This window comes from Prionailurus viverrinus, chromosome X, assembly GCF_022837055.1.
Source record: "Prionailurus viverrinus isolate Anna chromosome X, UM_Priviv_1.0, whole genome shotgun sequence".
Classification (NCBI taxonomy): Eukaryota; Metazoa; Chordata; class Mammalia; order Carnivora; family Felidae; genus Prionailurus; species Prionailurus viverrinus.
Window position 1 is genome coordinate 28,523,739 of NC_062579.1, and position 21,530 is coordinate 28,545,268.

At 37.5% G+C, this 21,530-nt stretch overlaps 1 protein-coding gene across 1 annotated transcript in view; it reads left to right on the top strand.

Moving 5' to 3' along the window:
* The window catches only part of CFAP47 (cilia and flagella associated protein 47), a 566,656-nt gene that overhangs the window by 293,729 nt on the left and 251,397 nt on the right, over positions 1-21,530 (top strand). The window contains exons 42-46 of the mRNA XM_047844880.1: positions 1,698-1,768; positions 3,278-3,423; positions 13,292-13,403; positions 14,154-14,380; positions 21,160-21,334. Of these exons, the coding sequence (XP_047700836.1) occupies positions 1,698-1,768; positions 3,278-3,423; positions 13,292-13,403; positions 14,154-14,380; positions 21,160-21,334 (731 nt within the window). The remainder of the gene's footprint in view (positions 1-1,697; positions 1,769-3,277; positions 3,424-13,291; positions 13,404-14,153; positions 14,381-21,159; positions 21,335-21,530) is intronic.

A 21,530-nucleotide genomic window follows, 5' to 3' on the forward strand; every position in this document is an offset into this window, starting at 1 on the left:
ATTCCATTGCTTGATCTATAGCATTTTATATAATTTTAGCCTCTTTTCATGCTATTTCTCCCTTAAGACCCATGGTTTAAAAATGCCCCTTCTGCCATGGCTTCAACAATAATTGATGACCATTTAGGAAAATGATAACATAGACTGAGGTGCAAGGAGTAACCAAAGGTAGAGTTGATTTTCTGTTGTGTCTCTGAACCTGCAAGGTACTAGTTTTGTAAGCAAGTTGGGTTTATCACTGAATTTCTAGACTCGGGAACATTGATCAGGTAAAATAGAATTTTCCTGAACCAAATTATTTTATTAAATTATTTTCTGATTTCTCTTAATTAATCATGATCATCATTAATGCAATTAAGGCATTAACTAATTAATGCAAAAATTGCAGCAATTTTTTTCTGTCTTTACCATAAAAAGTACAGGTAACTCAATTTTTCTGGGTTTGAGAGTCTGCTTTGAGGATGAGGCAACTCTTATTTAATCAAAAGGCACTTTCATTGGCTATTCTTCAAGAAAATATGTAAAGAAAAGAAAAAGGAGATGAAGTCAAATTGCTCTGCTTTTCTATTCATTATGAAAAAAATGACTGAAGGACTAGCAATTACAAGTATTGAACAAAATGAAGTTCTGAAATTATCTGAGGATTTTAATCAGGCATTCTACCCAGAGCTCCATTATCGAGATGGTGGTGGAACCATGCACTGAGAAATAAGCATTCTTTGTTGTTCTTTCCAATCTCTGTGTAGTCTCCCTTATAAATGCTAAATTATCTATCTAATATGTCTCTGATAGCCTTAAAGTATCTATCAAATGTTCAAATTACATAAAATATTGAACGGCCAATCAGAATGTCTGTGAGTTGAAGTAAAGCTGATAATAATTACAAGATGTGGTAAACCTTATTAAGAATGTTGTGGAAAGAAAAGGAGTGGAGAAAAGGTATCAATATGGTTAGAACTTGGAGATAGTCCATATATTTTACAGCATCATATTCAGGCGAAAGCAGATGACAAGGTTTTCATGTTCTCAGAAAAAAATCAGGCAAACCATATCTGAGAGCCTAGATGCTAATTGCCAGCTTGCTGAGCAAAGTAATCATGAATATTAAGAGGAGAGCAGTTTGGGGAAAATTGATGGGTTCTGGAAGATATGGAACCTTTCATGGGAGGCAGTTGCCACAGGCTATGATCTGCTAATTAATTTTCAGAAATGCAACCGGAGATTAAACAGCTGCCCATATCTCCTTCTGTCCTTATGGGAAAGAAGCAAATTGGAAACATCAGCTGAGAGAAGAGAATGTTTCAAGAAATCAAGTTCTAGAAGCCCTTTTGGAGAGAATACCTATGTAGTCCTAGGTTGAGACCACTACTTTGGGGTCCCAGGATTTGTTTATTGTTATTACTATTATTATTATTATCAAATGTTTCTCTGTCCAAAGTATTCAAAAGTGTTTTTTTACTAAATTTTACAAAACATTGGTGTGCATATGAATGATTGTTAGTTTCCTTTTTGCCTTTTCTTTTAAAATTTCTGAAACCATATACACATAAAGGTGACATGTGAAATGTGTCTGTGGTCTTTGCAGATCATGTAGGTAGCCATAATTTTTAAGGACCTATCGGATTTAAGGAAGATTGAGAATTGTTTTTGAGTTTCCTTTGTGTGGTTCATGTTGTTCTCCTGTTTACTTATGACAGGGATGCTGGGAGTAGCCCTGAAAGTGGTGATGTTGAGAGTTGTTGGCATTTCTCAAACGCCTTAAAAACCTGTGAGTACCTCAAGGAAAAGCTTTTATTCGTCTTCACGTCTGACTTTTATGTGCAAAGTGTACTAGTGAATGAAATACTCAACAAAGCCTGGTTATGACAATAGACAGAATGGAAAGTTCAAGGTATCACTGTTGGAAGGAGAGGCCCAGGTGTTGGTCCTCAGCCTCTCATGTTCATGACCCTTTGCAGGACTCTGCCCACATCTTTCTTTTCACCGCCAATCCTAGTTTCCTTACCCGTACAATGAATGTATTTAGATAAATGACTTCGATGTTTCTTTTGGCTAATTCTGAACTGCTTAAACCCATTTGGATGGCAAGTATCACCATGTTTAAAATGATAAGGAGAACACACATTTACTTTGTTTCGCAAAATAACTATAGATTTAGAACATATGAATGGAATATGGTTAGGACAGTGGATATAGGAATGTTCTGGTTATCTCTAGCTACAGAACAAGCCATCCCAAGTGTAGTAGCATTAAACAATTAATGTGTTAGCATTATTATCTCTCACACTTCTACAGTGACTGGTCTCAGCTAGACTCTTCTTTCTCAGGGTCTCTGGTGAAGTTAAGTCAGATGGAGGCTGGGCCTTGAGTCATCCCAAAGGCTTCCTTACTCACATGTCTGATGGTTAATACCTTTTGGCTAGGACCTCAAGTGGGACTGTTGGCCTAGACACTTACATGTGCCTTTTCATGTGGCATAGGGTTCTTCACAGGATGACAACTGCAAGTTAGCCAAGAAAGAGATGATTAGGAAGAAACTGTATTACATTTTTGCTCTAGTGTCAGAAATCACACTGCTGCATTCTAGCGTAATGTTCATTAAGATCAAATCACTAAGACTGCCCCACCATATCACCACATCCAAGGCAGTGTTGAAGAACATATAGACATGTTTTAAAACCAACAATATATACATATATATATATCCAACTATATATATGTGTGTGTGTATGTGTATGTATATTTGTATGTATACATATTTGTGTGTATGTGTATATATATACATATACACATATATATGTATATATATATACATATATATATGTGTGTATGTATATATATATATATATATATATATATATATATATATATATATATAAAACATTCTTCTATTACCAGTTCAAGCTATTACACCCTGTTATGTGAACTATTACATAGTCCACAGAAAAAGTCGAAGATGGTAGGATGACCCGTTTGCCATTTATATACGTATATCGGACTAATTGTAAATACTAGTGAAGTTCCCTTTGTAAAGAAATTATTTGTTAAGGAATCTTTAATTGAGGGTCATAATTACACATTATTTACGATCTCAAGCTTGTGCCAGTGTCGCCCACACTTTCATTACAAATGCGTGTGTCATCTAATTTGGCGTGCTAATGCTTTGAATATTTTTTTAATTCATTTGAAAACTTTAAGCACTAATTGAAACAGCTGCTTTATTTGAACAGCACTTATGAAATGATATGTAAACAAATTCTCCTTCATGTTTTGGTAGCAATTAAGTCCACTTTCATCAGAGAATTCTTCTGCTCCACTCATACTCTTCACCTGGGAGTGAAGAGGACTTCAAGCCTGGAGCTCCTGTTTCTTCCCTTTGACATGCACACGCGCTACTGTGTCATCATCCTCAGAAACAAAGCGGTGAGAACACGACTGTGGCAAGGGCTTTCATCATGGGCTGGCACTTTAATTGAGTAATCAATGCAGGTGACATGAAGGCAGAGCTTATCCTCACAAATAAGCAAAAAGTTACACTATTTGTGGGTAAAATTTATAATGTGGGGGGTGCCTGGGTGGCTCTGTCGGTTAAGCGTCCACCTTCAGCTCAGGTCATGATCTCACGGTTCATGAGTTCATGTGCCACATTGGGCTCTGTGCTGACAGCTCAGAGCCTGGAGCCTGCTTGGGATTCTTTCTCTCTGTCTCTCTCTCTCAAAAATAAGTAAATGTTAAAAAAAAAATAAAGAAAAAATATAATGGCTGCCTTAGAAAGTCCCATAGGAGCAGACTGGCTGCATGCCTAACCTCGCTGTGGCTCTGTCTGTATTAGCTTTATGTATTTGCATAACACATTGCCAAACACTGAGGGGCTTAAAACAGTACACATTTATTGTGTCATGTTTTTCATAGATCAGAGGTCTGGGCATGACCTAGATGAGCCCTCTGTTTAAGGTCTGTTACGTCTTCAATCAAGGGATCTACCAGCACTGGATTCTCTTCAGAGGCTCCATTGAGGAAGGAGCTGCTTCTAAGCTCTCTCAGGTTATTGGCAGAATTAATTTTCTAGTGGCTCTGGCATTCATGGAGCTTGTTTCTTTTTTTTTAATGTTTACTTATTTTTGAGAGAGAGAAAGAGACAGAGCACAAGCAGAGAAAGGGCAGAGAGAGAGGGAGACACAGAATCTGAAACTGGCTCCAGTCTCTGAGCTGTTAGCTCAGAGTCCGATGTGGGGCTCGAAATCACAAACAGTAAGATTGTGACCTGAGCCAAAGTCAGATGCTTAATCAACGGAACCACCTAGGCACCCCAAGGAGCTTGCTTCTTTAAAGCCAGCAAAGGAGAGAAATTTGAGAGAAGGAAAAGAAGGATGGAAGAACAGAGGAAGGAAGAGAGTCAGAGAGAGAGAGAGAGAGAGAGAGAGAGACAAGACAGCCTTTAGAGGAAAAGTTTTATAGTATTATACCCTTCCAGAAAGAAACTGCCATATGTTGACCTGAGGAGGGAATTTATAACCCCTAGAAGATAGCCCCACATATATCAGTTATGTACCAATTATGTGCTATATTGAATGCAGATACAATGAAATAATGGTAATTGGAAAGAGGTATTATATTGACCTGGTGTCTACAGAATCATTTACACATGAAAAATAATATAGCCTACTAAATATGTAAAGAATAGTTTAACTGTACTTAAAATTACCATTTAGGAGGAAAAATGCTATTTTATATTAATGTTAAATCTTGTTTTATATTTTCCTTAAAAGAATCCAGGATTTAACTGAATAGCTGCTCTACATGATAATTTGTGAAAAATAGTGACTATAGTGTGACTAGTAGTTTAATCAAATGCCTCTTAATCCCTTTTTTATATTCATTTATAATACAGTCCCAGAAAATGCTAGGGTTAATTGTCAATAGCAGAGTAAGAAGGCTGATTTTATTATTTAAATTAAACTATTAGAATATGAATGTTTACTTCCATAAATTTTGTCTAAATTAATCAAAATATAATTACACTTATCTTGGCATCTCAACTTATTAAAACATGTCTTTTAATCACATATATTTTGTTGTCAGAAAAAATATTAAGGAAAACAGTAATCATGAAATTATATTGCTATCAACTGAGAAATAATGCCTTTAAACTAAAGTATTGCATTGAATTATAATGACTTATGTGGGGAAACACATCTATTAACTTACACATTCAATTTATTGCTAATTATATTGAAAAATGCAATTACACGCTTAAATAGATAATCAAACATCCAAGTCCACCTAGTTAGCTCCTGTTCTTATTAAGTGTGTGATAACTGCTTTGCCATTAAGAACCACCTGTTGAAAACCGTAAAGTAATTAGGCCTCAATTTGATAGCTTGCCATGTGTAAAACAGAAACATTTCTACCACCACGGCTATCAAGGAAATGCCATTAGTTTCATTTTGGCTGTTCCATTTGAACTTCCAAATAAAAAAATGAGATGACTTATGTAATAGCTGTTTGAAACTACAAACAGTTCACAAAATTTCCATCAATGTTCATAGAAATTCTTAGCCTAGGGGAAAAGCTACAAAATCCCTACAAATTCAAGCTATCCAATGCCAGAAATCTAAAGGCATTTCTGCTCATGCGTGGATGGGGGCAGATTGAATAGACGAAGGTGGAGTAGAAACAAGACCTAGTCCCTGAGGAATTACACCTGCTGGGACGAGGGCTTGACAGACCCACACACAAACCCTGCAAAGTACAAAGCAGTGTATTGACACAACCCTGGGGTTCTGTCTTTACTGTCATGCCTGTATGATCATCTCTTCTATGTAGTCCTGGGTTCCTAAATAGGAAACCACCCATTTTTGCTGGGATCATCTGTGTGAGAAAGGCAGAGACATCAAGCAGGGATCCTTGATCTGGGGCCTGTGTTAAGACTGGATTCTATCCAGTTGCAACCATTTGCTGTGGCCTAAGCAGCCGTCTTTCACCAACCCATGAGCTTTTATATGGAACCAATCTAGACTTCTTCTCCCCCCTGGTAGCTTTATCTTGTAGTCCTTCATTGTCCTTTTCTGTCTACAGAACTTGGTCAAAACAAGTAGAAACCAAAGTCCAGGTATTGTTGACTTGAGGAAGCCAGGATGGGAATCAGCATATCTGAGCAACTTATGGAGATTGTCCCATTCCCACACGGGGGCCCCACACACCAAGGAGAGTTTCAGCCTTGCCAAACCAAATAACAAGTTGACAGAAGAAGGGTGCCTATGCCTAGGTAGACGAATGGGCAAAGCCTTCTTACTGTTTTATGGTCTACAGCAATTTAGTCTAAGGCTAAATCTTACCAGTTGTTAAATATATCGTATGTCAGTTTGTCCATCTCCCTTATGTTTGCATAAAAAAAGGGACCACTGATCTTTTTGCCCTGTCCCTCATTTCATTCTCCCTCAGTCTTCTGTGTCTTTCTGTCTCTGCTGCTGCAGAGATTAAGCTGGAAGTCTTTATCATATATATTTTTAGATATTCTATAATCAAAGTGCAACTATTTTCAATTGTCATTACTGTATAGATTTTAGTAATACTGATTTTTGTTTAATTTTATCGAATGTGAAAGTAAAAACATTATGGTAAACTCTTTACATAATTTAAATTTAGGCAAACTAATGTCAGTTTTATGAACGTTGTTTTTATAACTGCTGGGGCTGAGTATCATTTGAGGGCGGTTTCTTTTCAAAAAATTTTTTTAATGTTTATTTTTGAGAGAGAGAGAGAGAGAGGGAGGGAGGGAGAGAGAGACAGAGCATGAGAAGGGGAGGGTCAGAGAGAGAGGGAGACACAAAATCTAAAGCAGGCTCCAGCTCTGAGCTGTCAGCACAGATCCCAACGTGGGGCTTAAACTCCTGAACTGTGAGATCATGACCTGAGCCAAAGTTGTATGCTTAACCAACCGAGACACCCAGGCACCCCACTTTTCTATGATTTTTAAAGGCAAGCCACGTTTCATTCACCTTTTGATTTTTTATTCAGTTTGTTACAACTGCATTTTTTAAAGTTTATAAATTTTTTTAATGTTGATTTATTTTTGAGAGAAAGAGTCAGAGGGGAGAGGCAGAGAGGGGCAGAAAGACACATAATCTGAAGCAGGCTCCAGGTTCTGAGCTGTCTGCACAGAGCCAGACACAGGTCTTGAACCCACAAACCATGAGATCATAACCTGAATTAACATCAAGAGTCTACTGCTTAACTGATTGAGCCACCCAGGTGCCCCTTTTTTGGAGTTTATTTATTCATTTTGAGAGGGAGAGAGAGAGAGCAAGTGGGGAGGGGCAGAGAGAGAGGGACGGAGAAAATCCCAAGCAGGCTCTATGCTGTCAGCACAGAGCCCAATGTGGGGCTCGAACCCACAAACCAGGAATTCATGACCTGAGCCAAAATCAAGAGTCGGCCACTTAACCAGCTGAGCCACCCAGATGCCCCTACAACTGCATTTTTTGTTGTTGCTGTTGTTTTGCTAACTACACTCCTCCCCATACCCCTGAGTTTTTTACCAGGGAAGCAGAGAGAAATTGAAATCCCATCTGGGCCATAAACACTATGAAACATTTACTTATCTTATGATGCCTGCTGACAATTTGGAGGCAGGTTAAGTGAACTTTAAACTCTAGATCATTGTGGTAAATGTTCACAAAACTACACTAGTTTGAGCCCCCTCCATGCAGCAAAGCCTTCTCCCACTTGACCCATCCTCCTTTCTGTGAGACCATCATCCTGCAATTAACCCTGCAGCCTTTGTCTTTTTTTTTTTAATTTTTTAATGTTTATTTATTTTTGAGAGAGAGAGAAAGAGCACAAGCATGAGCTGGAGAGGAGCGAAGAGAGGGAGACTCAGAATCCGAAGCAGGCTCCAGGCTCTACACTGTCAGCACGTGGGACTCAAACCCACAAACCATGAAATCATGACCCAAGCCAAAGTCAGACACTTAACGGACTGAGCCACCCAGGCACCCCAGCCCTGCAGCCTTTTTGAAGAAAAACATGAGAAGAAAATGAGGAAGATAGTGAAATTTTAGTTGAATAACTCAATTATATTGTTACATTCACTGTTATTGAAAGCAGGAAGGTAATGAGCAGAGGCATGACCTGATTTCATCTTTGTTTTAGAAAGCATCTCTGGAGCGAAAACAAAGAGTAGATTAAGAGTTGGAGAAAGAGACTGGAGATCAAGGGACTGGTTCAGAGACTCTTGTAATCTATGACACCACTCCACATATCTCTGTTCTCTCTTGCCTTCTGCTTTTTGCATACTAGCAATAAAGACAGAAGGATGTGAAAAAGCAATGGTGAAAGAAGAGGTGATGATGTTGGATTTGGGGGAAGGAGCAAGGGGACAAGAAAGAACTGCAAAGGTGATGATATCAAGATCAATATTGGGGTACCTGGGTTGAGTGTCCAAATCTTGGTTTTGTCTCAGGTCATGTTCCCAGGGTCATGAGATTGAGCCCCATGTCAGGCTCTGGGCTGGACCTGGAGCCTGCTTAGGATTCTCTCTCACTTTCTTTCTCTCTCTCTCGCCCCCCCCCCCGCCTCTCTTGAGACCCCACTCTCTCTCTCTCTCTCACACACACACACACACACTCTCTCTCTCTAAAATAAAATTAAAAATTTTTTTTAATATTAAAAAAGATTAATCTTAATGACAGTTTGCATGATGTTCGCAGTTGAAGGGAAGCAAATTTTCATTTACTTACAGAACAATTGATAGCAAATAAATGAACAGCAATAGAAACTATTCTGAGAAAGACAGTGATAAAGACAGAGTGATTGTCAATCCCATTGCTTCCATAATTTCTAGAGTCTAGGCCCAGCTTCCTATTATTTGACAAGATGTTTTTGTACAATATACCATATATTTTTATTAAACAATTCATATTTTGTGCCATGTAAATATATGTTGCTTTCTCAAAATGTCGGAAATAATCACTCAAGCATACAATTAAGACTGTGTTGAAATTGTTTTAAGAAAGTTGTGCTTTTTAGTGCAAGCATACAGATCTCTTTATACATTTTCTTTTTACCCTTACTGAGTCTCCTAGAACAATCATTCTATGAAGAATAGAATTTAAAAGAACAGTGATTATTCTTACTGGTCAGTTTCACATTATAATTATGGTAATGTCAAAGAGCCACCTACAATGATAAATGTTCTCTAGTGTATGAATCTAACATTTTAGAGTTTTAACTTAGCTCTCATGTGCCTGTTTAGTCATCAAAATAATATAACATTGTTCAGCCAGTTCAAACAAATTATAAAACCTAGCAAAATCTAGGCCCAAGATTAGAGAATAAGTAGAATTTTAAGACCTGTGAAACAACATGGGGGTTTTCTGTATAAAATGCTTTTTATTTTTTCTCTAAAGATTAAGGTTGTTTGGGTCTGGAGGGCACCCATGACATGTCCAAGGTTACCCAGCTAATTAGTAGCAGAGCTGGGATTAAAACTTTTCTGCCAATTCATTGTTTGTGTTCCTCATTTCTAGGTCATTAACAGCTGGTCTTGTAAATTTGCATGCAACTGTGTTATTTGAGGACTACATTTAACTAGATACACAAGAAGAACAAAATGTCTTTTGTGAGGGTTTCTCACAGTGGACAATGAGCTTTGGCATCCTTCTTGAAAATATAATAAAAATCTAAGTAAACATCCTGACTGTAAATTATGAAATTAAGGGCAGAAAGGAAATTTAATAGACTCCTAGAATAACTCACATTGATACGTGTCTGTTATGTGTCAGATCATTTCATTTCCCTTGTCACAGCCTCCAGACTTGGAATGTAAAGGGCTTCTCCACTTTAAAGGAGTTGTTTATTGCATTTGTATTCCTTTCCTGGTCTGATTTTATTGCCAGAAGAGTAGAGTGAAATAATTAGACGATACCGCAGTTGATTTTCCTGAACAATTTTCTGACACAGGCATTATTTTCAATTATATTAAGTTACTTTTTAATAAAAAAGAACACTGAAAGTGAACAAGTTAGACAAAATAGTTTTTGAGAAATGATAATGTATCGTCTGAATAAGATGTGGCATTAAATGGAATTGAACGGAGTTTTAGTTACTGATATTTCATGGCTAGGAGGCTTTTTATCATTTTTTTCTTTAATGTTTATTTATGAGAGAGAGAGAGAGAGAGAGAGAGAGACAGAACGCGAATTGGGGAAGGGTAGAGACAGAGGAGACACAGAATCTGAAGCAGGCTTCAGGCTCTGAGCTGTCAGCACAGAGCCTGAAGCCGGACTTGAACCCTTGAACCATGAGATCATGACCTGAGCTGACGTCAGATGCTCAACCTACTGAGCCGCCCAGGTGCCCCTGTCATTTCTATTTAAGGGAAATATTCTAGCAAATAGCACTTTGCTCCTTTTGGATCAACACCCATGAGTTGGTAGTTATTTTCTGCAGCTAGAGACCAGGTTTCATTCAGGCACACATTTAAGAAAACATGTAATTCTGATAACTTTATACTCACCGAGTCTAATTTCTTATGAATACTATATTTTGGGTAAAACAACTGATTTTTTTAGATAAAAATAAAAATGAGAAAAAAGTAAAATAAAAGTGAAAACTGAATACATTGTTTTTTCTGGTCGCTATTGAACCTTTGTACTTGAATTATCATTGAAAATTTCATCAGTAGTATTGACCACTCACTTGTGTTTGGAATAAAACATGCATACACAGAAAACCCATTTCAGATGGCTAGGTTAGATTTATATTTGCAAAGTACAAGGTTGCTTAGGAAATATTACTCTATGAAAATTTCATATAATGTACTGTTTATTACCAGGAGTGCATGGATTTAAATGCTAAACAATTTAAAACATTCAAAGTTTTCCATATTTCTTTTTTCAGCATGAAGTGAAGATAATTATGGGTCATAATTAATAAAATTCTATGGAACGTTATCACATGAAAGTAAATTATAGTTAATTTATTATAAACAAATCCCAATTGGGGAAGGATAATGAAGCTGTAAATAAATTGACCTCACAACCAGAAATGGTTTATTCTTATATTGTTTCCAGATTCACTTTCAGTGTTTGCCATTTCTCTTGTTATCTAGGATATTTACAATATTTTGGAATATGTATTTTTATTATGTGATCAGTTTTCTTTTATATCATTTATGTACGCTCTCTCTGGAGTAGTCTCTCAGACATACAGTTAATATTGTTTTAAGATTGTAGGGCAGTTCGGACCAGTGACAAGTTCCAGCTTGGAAGCTAAGTTTGTTTTCTTTTGCTTTGTTCATAGTTAGTTGCATGCCTGTTGTAAAGCCATTCTGGTAGAAGGTTCTTCTGCATTGTATGGCTTAGCCCTAAATTTGCCAGTGCTCATTTTCATTGATCCTGTCAGGTCTGGACCCCACTCCAGATCTCTAGAGTCAGACCTGCATTTTCACAGGTGATTTATATGTCATGAAAGTTTGGGAAGCTATGCCCTCAAAGAATGGTTCCTTTCCATTTAGAGTGATCGCAAAGGGTTAGATTCCTGATATGTGTTACCTCATTGAGTCCTTACCACATCTTTACTATCATTCTATTTCTTAAGATGTAAGCATTTTTTTAAAGCCTTTATTATGGAAAATATAAAATACAATTGTAGAAATAAAACTGCAATAAATCCCCCTGTACCTTTCATCTTCAACAGTGCAGGACCTAACACGTTACATTGTTATAATGACCCAAATCCCAATTATCACATAATTTTATTCACAAATAATTCAGAAAGTGTCTCTATAACAAAAAGATTTTGGTTTTTTGACATAACCATGATACCATTATTACTAAATATATTGTAAATTTTTTTCTTAACATCCAACCACAAGGCATTGTTCATATTTCCCTGATTGTCTCATGATTGTACATTTTTTCTGTCACTTTCTTTGTCTTTGTTTGAACTGTAGGGGAAGAAAAATAATTTTTCTTCCGCCCTTCTGAATTATTGCCTGAGACTCTTATAATAAAAGATAGATTAACAAGAAAAAAATAGACATTAACATGTATACCTCCTGTATTCATGAGAGATACCCAAGGAAAAATGAATGACCCCTCAAGGTGGCTTAGAATTCAGGCTTAAATACCATCTAAATAGGGAAAGGGGAGAAGGGATGTTGGCCACTTAGAGGGGAGTAAATGATTTTTAGGAAAGATGAATGGGCCCTTAGAAGAATAGATGGGAGACATGATACTTTGTGACAGGTTGTCACTGTACAGTGTCAACTTCTAGTCTCTTCTTCTGATAAGAGTTAATCCTTGGTTGATGAAACTCTTAGGAAGGGAATTTATGATACTTGAATTTCTTTTGGAGGATCTGTCTTTATGCAGATAAGGCGAGTTCAAAGAAAGCCTCTCTTTGCATTTGATATCTTTCAAGTGCCTACAACTCAAAATTATCAATATACCAAAGCAACACATTCTGGCGTGACATTTTCTGCTTCCCTTCAGAATCAAGATCTAAATAATATTCATCCACTAGGATTGTATGATGTCTCTTGAGACTCCCTTTCTCCTCTTCCTTTTCTTTTAATCTCTAGATTTCTAAAATATACTGTTTTTTTTCTTTTTAATCATCCCATTTCACAGAGGCCGAGACTGAAAGTCAGAGATGTGGCAAACTTGCCTGAGGCTTAGTAGCTAGTAAGTGACAGTACCAGAGTTGAAACCAAGCCTGTCCGTCTTTATAGATCTTTGCTTATATTATGTTGCTGCCCCTGCACTGACCCCACTTTTATTTTCACTCTCTCTGTTTAGTCTTCTGCATTTCTTGCCTAATTACTCTAAAAGGTCTGCAGACCCTCATACGCTCCTTTTGAAAGCTTGCACTTTAAAATATAGACACTTGGGGACTCAGACATCCTGCAGAAGTGATATCACTCCCCTCCAACAATAAATTACAGAATGAAGGAAAAAATATTTCTTTCTTCCTTGATTGTTTATGTGATTTAAGCTAGCAGTCTGCCAAGGATATTCACAGCTACAAAGATCAACTGCTGTCAGTGCTATCCTGGTGCCTTCTTCATCCTCCTCACTGCTCTGGGTGCATACAAAGTTTCCCCCACACTGTGGGAGGACTAATATTTAAGCCTTACCTCTCGCCCCTCATTTAGGGCTTACGTTGCTTAGCAATGCACAATGCATGGATGTTTTTATAGTATACAGATTTTTCTCACAGCAGAAAGATTTTTCCTAATTTTTTCTGAGCTTTTGGAATTTAATATCACTGTGTGGTTGTATTTTAGATTGGAGAATTAATTTATGTTGTGGAAGGAAAAGGTACGATCCCATTGCCTTCCAGCTTCCACCCAACGGATTCCTCAACTCCACTTGACTACAGCAGTTCTCCAGAGGAAGGTAGAGTATACGTGTGTTTTATTTCATTTAAAATGTCAAGGGATGGGACTGTTCCTCATATAGTCATCCAAGCATACTCCTAGCAAGTTTTTCCAGAAATAATTAGGTTTTAAAAGGATTCCTTTTAACTTTATTATGTCAACATCCATGGAATAGAGCACCAGTTTAACAATGAATGTCAGTGGTGATTTTTTTTAAATCCTTATTTTTTCATTCTTTGGATAAAAATTGAAATTTGGCATTTGAAGTATTTACTCACCAAATTTTCAGTTTCCTGAATAGTTTGGAAATCACTGTACTCCCAAATTGTATATATTGTAATATATTACCTGAACTTGCACCCTGAATTTGTACCCTCCATTCTAAAGTGTAAGGTTGTTAGCGGAAGAAAAAGACAGTTTTTGCCAGTCTCTGACAGATGTCTTTACATTTATTTCTACTTCCCTTAGCTTCCAATCACTGATAGCACAATGATCGCTTCATGTTTGAACATGCTGGTATTTCTATGAAAGAACCCTTTGAGTTCTTTTGAGCATTCTTTTTAGAGATACCAGCAAAATATCTTTGATTCCTGAAGACTTACTCTTGAATTACTGAATTAGGACTACTCAAAATGAGTTACCTGTGTTACTCTAGTTAATGAAGGTCACACCTGCAGTTTTATATTTCCAACCTTCCAAGTCCATCCTGAATAGCATGGTCAAGAGCATAAGTGATCATTGAAGCATTACATGTTTTTGCTTCCCCTAGTGTTAAGTAAGGACAGTCCTGTTCTGTATTTGAAATGTGAGCTCCGTCAGGTCTTGGATGTGGACCTTAAGTTGCCACTGACTAATGAAGCCAAGGAGAAGGCCTTGGCTTTTGCAGCACAGCAGCAGATGTCGGATATAGAGTATGAGCGACGGTTGATCACAGGCACTCTGGAGAGCAGTAGTGTTCGCGTGGCCATCGCCCTCCTGGGGCTGACAAAGATTGAGGTGAGAATGGAGGACAGATGATGCACTTTTTTCTCCTTTTAAAAATATACAGAGTTGTTAATCATAACATTTTGACATAGAGAAATGATGAATGCTGGTTTTCCCCAGAAGGATGGCTCGGTAGCTTTTTTTTTTTTTTAACCACATTAAATAAATCTGAAACAAAGTGTTCTATTAATGTTAGCATGAGTGCTGATTTAAAAAAATTTTTTTTCAACGTTTATTTATTTTTGGGACAGAGAGAGACAGAGCATGAACGGGGGAGGGGCAGAGAGAGAGGGAGACAACAGAATCAGAAACAGGCTCCAGGCTCTGAGCCATCAGCCCAGAGCCCGACGCGGGGCTCTAACTCACAGACCGCAAGATCGTGACCTGGCTGAAGTCGGACGCTTAACCGACTGCGCCACCCAGGCGCCCCAAGTGCTGATTTTAGTAGTAATAACTAGATTACTGGTGACTTCGCATACTAGTAATTTTAGGCATTACGGTGTAATTGCTTCATTCCCAGTTGTCCTCTGTTCTGACTACACATTAGAATGCCCTGAAGAACTTAAAGTAAGGGAAGGCAGGGTGGGGAGGAACATGTTCTGCAAGTTGTCCAGGATATTCTGTGCATCCAGAGAGGGTCATCCCTGCGGTCAGACTACCAGGCTGAGAATCCAGACTCTGACACTGTCTACCTGTGTAACTGTGGGCTGATTCCTTAAAAATCAATCTTCAATTTTTGTACTTTTAATCTGAAGATAGTGGTAATTGACGGAAGCTAAGTGAGACAATCACATAAAATGCTTACCACATTACCTATTATATAAAGTGCTCTATGTATGGCATTGTTGTTCTTGTTATTATTACTGTTACTGTGGACTCTGTTATTCTATCTTGAACTCTATTTATAAATGGAGTTCGGTACAGTCGAACCTCCACAGAGGCAACAAAGCGATTCTTTAAAAATGTAAACCAGATCACATTGTTCTGCTGCACCCATTCCTCTGTTGGCTCTCCAACTCATTCAGAATAATACCCAACATCCTTAGCATGGTCCTCAAGACCCTCCCGGACAGTCCCGCCTCTTCCCTGATCTCACCTCTACTGGAGCCCATTCATTCATGTCACTCCCTCAGCACAGGCCTCCTTGCTGATGTTCAAATGCCCAAGGCATGCTCCCCATGCCCCCTGCACTTCTGAGGTTTAATTTCCCTAGACATTACAGGCTACTTCCCTCAATTACTTCAGGCCTGCTAGAATTATGCTTGTATTATGAGATTATGCTTGTATTTTTTAAAAAATTATTTTGTATTTTTTTAAAAGTATTGCTTACATCGACCAGGCACTTTCCAAATACCACATTTCCTTCAGTTTTCTCTATAGATAGCATTTATCACCTGACAGTAATATATTTATTTGTTTACTCATTGTCTATCTCCAGCAAGGGAATTTGTGCAAAGACATTTGTTTAGTTAACTCTCATATCACCAGTGCCTCAAAAAGTGTGCTGTGCCAAAGGTAGTCACTAAATCTTCCATCAGTGAAGGAATAAATGGTAAATGTTTTCATCCTTGCTTGAGAATTACCTTCATTTGCATATATTACAACAAAATACTTGGCATTGTAGGATTTCTTTTTTTATTTGTCAGAATGCTAGAATCAGTACGGCATAAGCACAGATCTCCAACATTTACTGATGGTATTTTAGGGTTGACCTGAACTTTTTTAAGTTCTGATTAGCTCAAAAATATCAAGGCCTGAGGTTCTCACACCCTCTGGACTGACCCATTTACAGACTCCATTCACGAAGCTGTTGGCTCTATTTTAGCTCATACCAACATGCTTACTTCTGTGAAAGAGCAGTGAATTTGGGAAGGTTTTGTTCAACTTGCAGTACAGTATTACAATAGAAATGCTTGATATGTGGCCATTTCAAATTTTAACCCTATCACAGTGTGTTCTCTCACTCTCTCTTTCCTTTTAAATTTATTTTCAGCATTCTTACCTCTTAAGAACACATTTTATTTAAATGAGAAATGCTGGAGGGAGATGGATTTTGTCGGTGGATCCCCTTTCTACTATTTATGCATGTATATAGTTTCTATTTTTCTCCCTCTTCTTTTAGTCATCTCTGTAATCCAGCAGACATTTTGTGTTTATTATTGTATTTGTCAAATTATGTTTTGTATAGTATATATTTTTATATTTACCTGTTTCTCTAGGATTGTGGATTCCTAGAAATCTAAAAATCGTTATGATGTGTTTTTATTTACCCCTAATTGTCGTGTGCATGAGACATGCTCTGCCATTGTTTAATTGAATTGAATATGTGCTTGAACAAACAAATAACGTTTTAAACCTGAGGTTTTCATATCTATCCAGGTTGCCTCATAGACTGATTTTTCACAGTCCGAGCCATCTTGTGTACTTACCCTTGTCTACTTAACCACATTTGCAGGATAGGCATCTGTGTGTGTGTACGTCTCCCAATTGGTTGCTGGAAATAACAACAACATAATGATAATTTATGAAAAACCCTTGCCTTTTTTAAAATTAAAATTGAAATGTTTTAAATAGCCTCTAAATTTAAAAATTAAAAGTTTTTTTTTTTACCTGAAGATTACTATTTTCTTTGAATTCTGTGAATATCACACATCTTTGATTTCAGCCAAAACTTACCAGATGCACAAAATAAGTAGAGAAGGGTTGAATGTGCCAGTTTAAGAAAACCAGCTGCGGCAAATCAGAACTCACAGATGCATCTTATTCTGTTCATCCACATCTAATCATAAAGGGTTCTTTTCAAGTGCAATTATCAGTGCACTCTTGAACCATAATAATGCTAATAATTTTTACAGCGGAACAGTAAACAAGATTAATTTTAAAAAGACTCTCTCCTTATATAGTGTTTCACACCTTTTTTCCAACATGCTTTTATGTGCACTTTGCAAATTATTTCAGTGACCCCATGGAGAAACATAAAGGAGGTAGAGTTCCTCTTTAATACAAAAAAAGAAATGACTGAGGCATAAACAAAAAAAAACAAAAAAAAGAAAAGAAAAGACTTATGTTGCCCTCACTGACAGGGTAGCAATTACAGCCCAGATCATGGTAGAGACATTGTTGTATTTTAAAGCTGAGAAAAGAAATCAAGACACTCAGAGACACGTAGTCCAACCTCTCACAGACCTGCAAACCAAGCATCTGAAGTAGTAAGATGGTAACCTAAGGTCACACCACTGATTTGTGACGGAATAGAAATGAACCCAGGTTTTTACCCCCTAGTCCATTACTCTTTTCCTTCCCCTGTATAGTGTCCAAATGATATATTCACTTCATTAGTCAATGAAATTGACTAATGAAATAAAAGTCTAGAATGCACTGTTATAGCATAAAATAATCGCATAACAAAATCTAAAATCAATCTTGGTATAAATCTGTTTAGAACTAAATCTAATTGAATAAATGTAATTCCTTTTCTACCAAAGAAAAGTGGCATATCTAATTTTTTTTTTTTTGGTATACAACCATGTGGAATTTGAATTTTTGAAATATTTATAGAGTAATAGCAAATTGATATATCTACTTTATATACTGTGAGAGACAGGATCTTTTGTCAGGACCATGAATTTCTGCCACTTCACCACTTAGCATTCGTTTATTGAATTCATATTCTATTGGTCATTACTAAATCAACTCTAATGATATATTCAGAGACACTGGAAAGAAAACTTACAGGGTAGTTTCCTTGTATTTTCTCAAGTTCATGTTTTAAAAGCCATGCCATATACCCTGGGATAAATGGTAGAAAAAAATCATTGAAATTTAGAATTTAATAATATGTTTAAAAAAGGAAATCTGGGTGCCTGGGTGGCTCAGTCAGTTGAGTGTCTGACTCTTGATTTCAGTTCAGGTCATGATCTCATGCTTCATGGGATTGAGCCCCATGTCAGGCTCTGTGGAGCCTGCTTGGAATTCTCTCTCTCTCTCTGCCCCTTCCCCGCTTGTGTGCTCTCTCTCTTTCTCTTTCTCTCCCTCTCTCTCAAAATAAATAATCATTTAAAAAAAAAAGGAAATCTAAAAGATCTGCTTGGTGAGAATTCAGAAAGGTAAAGGCAATGGTTTTTGTATTTGTATAATTTAAGTGCACTATAATCATGAAGTAATCCTATTGATACTGTCAAAGATAAACAAAGCTAGATACTAGTTACAGCAGTAAGGAGAGACTTTATTCACTAACTGTTGAAACAGGGAGAAGGATCCAGCATGAACTGAACTTAAATTTGTACAGAAGAAACTGAGAGTTTTAAAGGGAGGGTGAGAAACTAACGAAGGAAGCTGGGAACTTAATAATAATGAGCAGAGTCAGGGAAGTGGACATTTATAAGTGGGAGGGGGTTGGTCACTGTGATCTGGATTTGTTCATTGATGCTTATCTGCAGGAGAAATGAACTTCTAGGATCTTTATAACTGGAGACAGTGGTACAAATTAGAATGAGGTACCTACCTGGCTGCGATTACTGTTTCCTTGATTGCATTCTGAGGACCTTGAAAAGACAGTTCTAGGTGGTAGAAAACTTATCTCAAAAAGGAGAGAGAAAAATGGAGACAGTGCAATGGGTGGAGGAGGAAGAAAGGATTTATAATAGCCAGCTTTTTAAAGTAACTGTTCTAAGGGGGGTTCAGGGTATATCTACCTATCACCAGGTTTTGGCTGGAACAAACAGTATATTCTGGTGGCAGCATTGAGCTCCTTCAGGTAGGCAGGTTTTTTTTTAATTTTATTTTTTTAATGTTTATTTATTTTTGAGACAGAGAGAGACAGAGAATGAACAGGGGAGGGTCAGAGAGAGAGGGAGACACAGAATCTGAAGCAGGCTCCAGGCTCTGAGCTGTCAGCACAGAGCCCGATGCGGGGCTCGAACTCACGGACCGTGAGATCATGACCTGAGCCGAAGTCGGACGCTTAACCGACTGAGCCACCCAGGCGCCCGAGGTAGGCAGTTTAAGGGGAAGTGGGATCATCCAAGGGTTATGGCCTTGAATTGTTAGAAACTATGTCAGTGCTTGTTCAAGTCTACGTGTGTGTGTGTGTGTGTGTGTGTGTGTGTGTGCGCGTGCACGCATGCGCATGTGGGAGGGAAGGGGATAGGCAGAAAAAAATCATTTGTACTGAAAGTCTGCAGTTATTGTAGGCCAAGGTTGAGGCCTACTGAGTAAAGGGCTTGGAGGACTCTGACTAGAGTTTGGCCAAGAAGAGAGTCTATGTCAATATACCATGACTCAGTGACTTAAAGATATAGAAGGCAGATGATATACATTTAGATTAAAGAGCTAATTTCTGATGTGAATAATTTGTTTGCAGTGACTCGAAAAATGAACCAAACACCAACAATGATAAATGTAAATGAATTAATTTGTTTTTTAATTGACGTGATTTTAGTTTCCAAAATAAAGTAGTTGAAAAATGTCACTTTGTAGAAAAAAAAAATTCCTGTGGAGTTTATAGATAACAAACCCGGTGAATGAAGAAGATTGCTGATGGCACTAACATTTATTTTTGTTGAGTAATGATACTCTGACCAGGATCATGATAATGATGATGACAGTGATGCTACTAATAGCAAACATTTACTGAGTACCCAAAATATGTTCCAAGGACCTGGATTTTGTTTTCATTTTAAATATTCACACCAGGGATAGGCAGTGTGTACTTTTATTGCCCATATTTTACAAATGAGGGCTTTGTGGCTTTGGTTATAGCCTGACCAAACTTATTTAGAGTTGGGTTATAAATACAGGTTACTCTGCCTTTAAGCGTGCGTGGTCTAACCATTGGGTTGTGCTATGTTAGCAGTAGAGCATCCAAATAAAAATAAATGATCACCTACCTCTGTGCTTTGCATTGCTTGGTTCACACCTAGAGAGCCAGCTTTCTCTTCAGTGTTCCATTTTAGGAAGGACAGTATTGAACTAGATTGTGTTTTGAGGATCATATGCATGATGGTGAGTTGTTGTCACCCCCATTATATAAGAAGTCGTTGAAGGGACTAAAAATATCAAACCTGTGTAAAATGTATGTTTGGAATGGGAGAGGGAGAAAGAAAAAAAGGTAGGTTTGGGTGTCTGTGGAGGGGCAGGACCTAATATACATATATGTATATGTACATGCACATATACTTACAAAATTGTCATTAGCAAAAGAGAGGGGATCATGTTTTTTTTCTTTCTTTTTTTTTCTTGAGAGAGAGAGAGAGAGAGAGAATGAGCAGGGGAGGGGCAGAAGAAGTGGGAGAGGGAGAACCCCAAGCAGGCCCCACACCCAGCAGGGAGCCCAACAGGGGTCAGGATCTCACAACCATGAGCCAGAATCAAGAGTCAGACCCTCAACCAACTGAGTCACCCAGGCACCCCTAACTGTAGTTCTCATAAGAACTAGAACTGATGGGTTAGATTTTAAGCAGCACAGGGATCAACTCAAGGAAGAAAGTACTTTTTCAATGCCATTCACCAGTGGAATTGGTTTTTCCCCGTAGCAACGAATTCAATACGGAAAGGATTACAGCAAGGGGCATTGAGCATGTCTTAATAAAGGATGATTCCATTGATTGTATAAAACATGTTAGTGTTCTCTTCCACCATTTAAATAATACTATGTCTAAAGAAAAGAACTAATTAATCCGTTGGTGGATTTTTTTTTCACAAATAAGGGGTCTAAGTATAAAATGCTTTTTTGTGTGTGTTTTGGAGGTAAAGGCTAAGAGAATTACATTCCAATGATTGTTTATTTGCAGACTTGTGTTCTCTTTACTACCTCAAAGTTGAAGAAGCCTAAGTCTATTTCATACACAGCAGAACTGAGCCTTCCAGAACATTTTGATATCCCCAAGAAAATCTACATTCCTCAGATTCCAGAAACTCAAACTAAATTGACTCAGCCTCAAGGAATTCAGCCTGCAAATAAAACAGGTAATCAGTACCATGGGGACTACAATATTTTGTTCTGTCCCAGGAGCTGTGAAAGACTAAAATTTAGAGATTATCTCTACTAATAGGATGTTCATAATATAATTGAAGAGATGGTTCATTGTATATATATGGTATTGAATATTTTGCATTATAAATAACCAACATACTCTAATACAGTAATCTAAGTTATGTACTG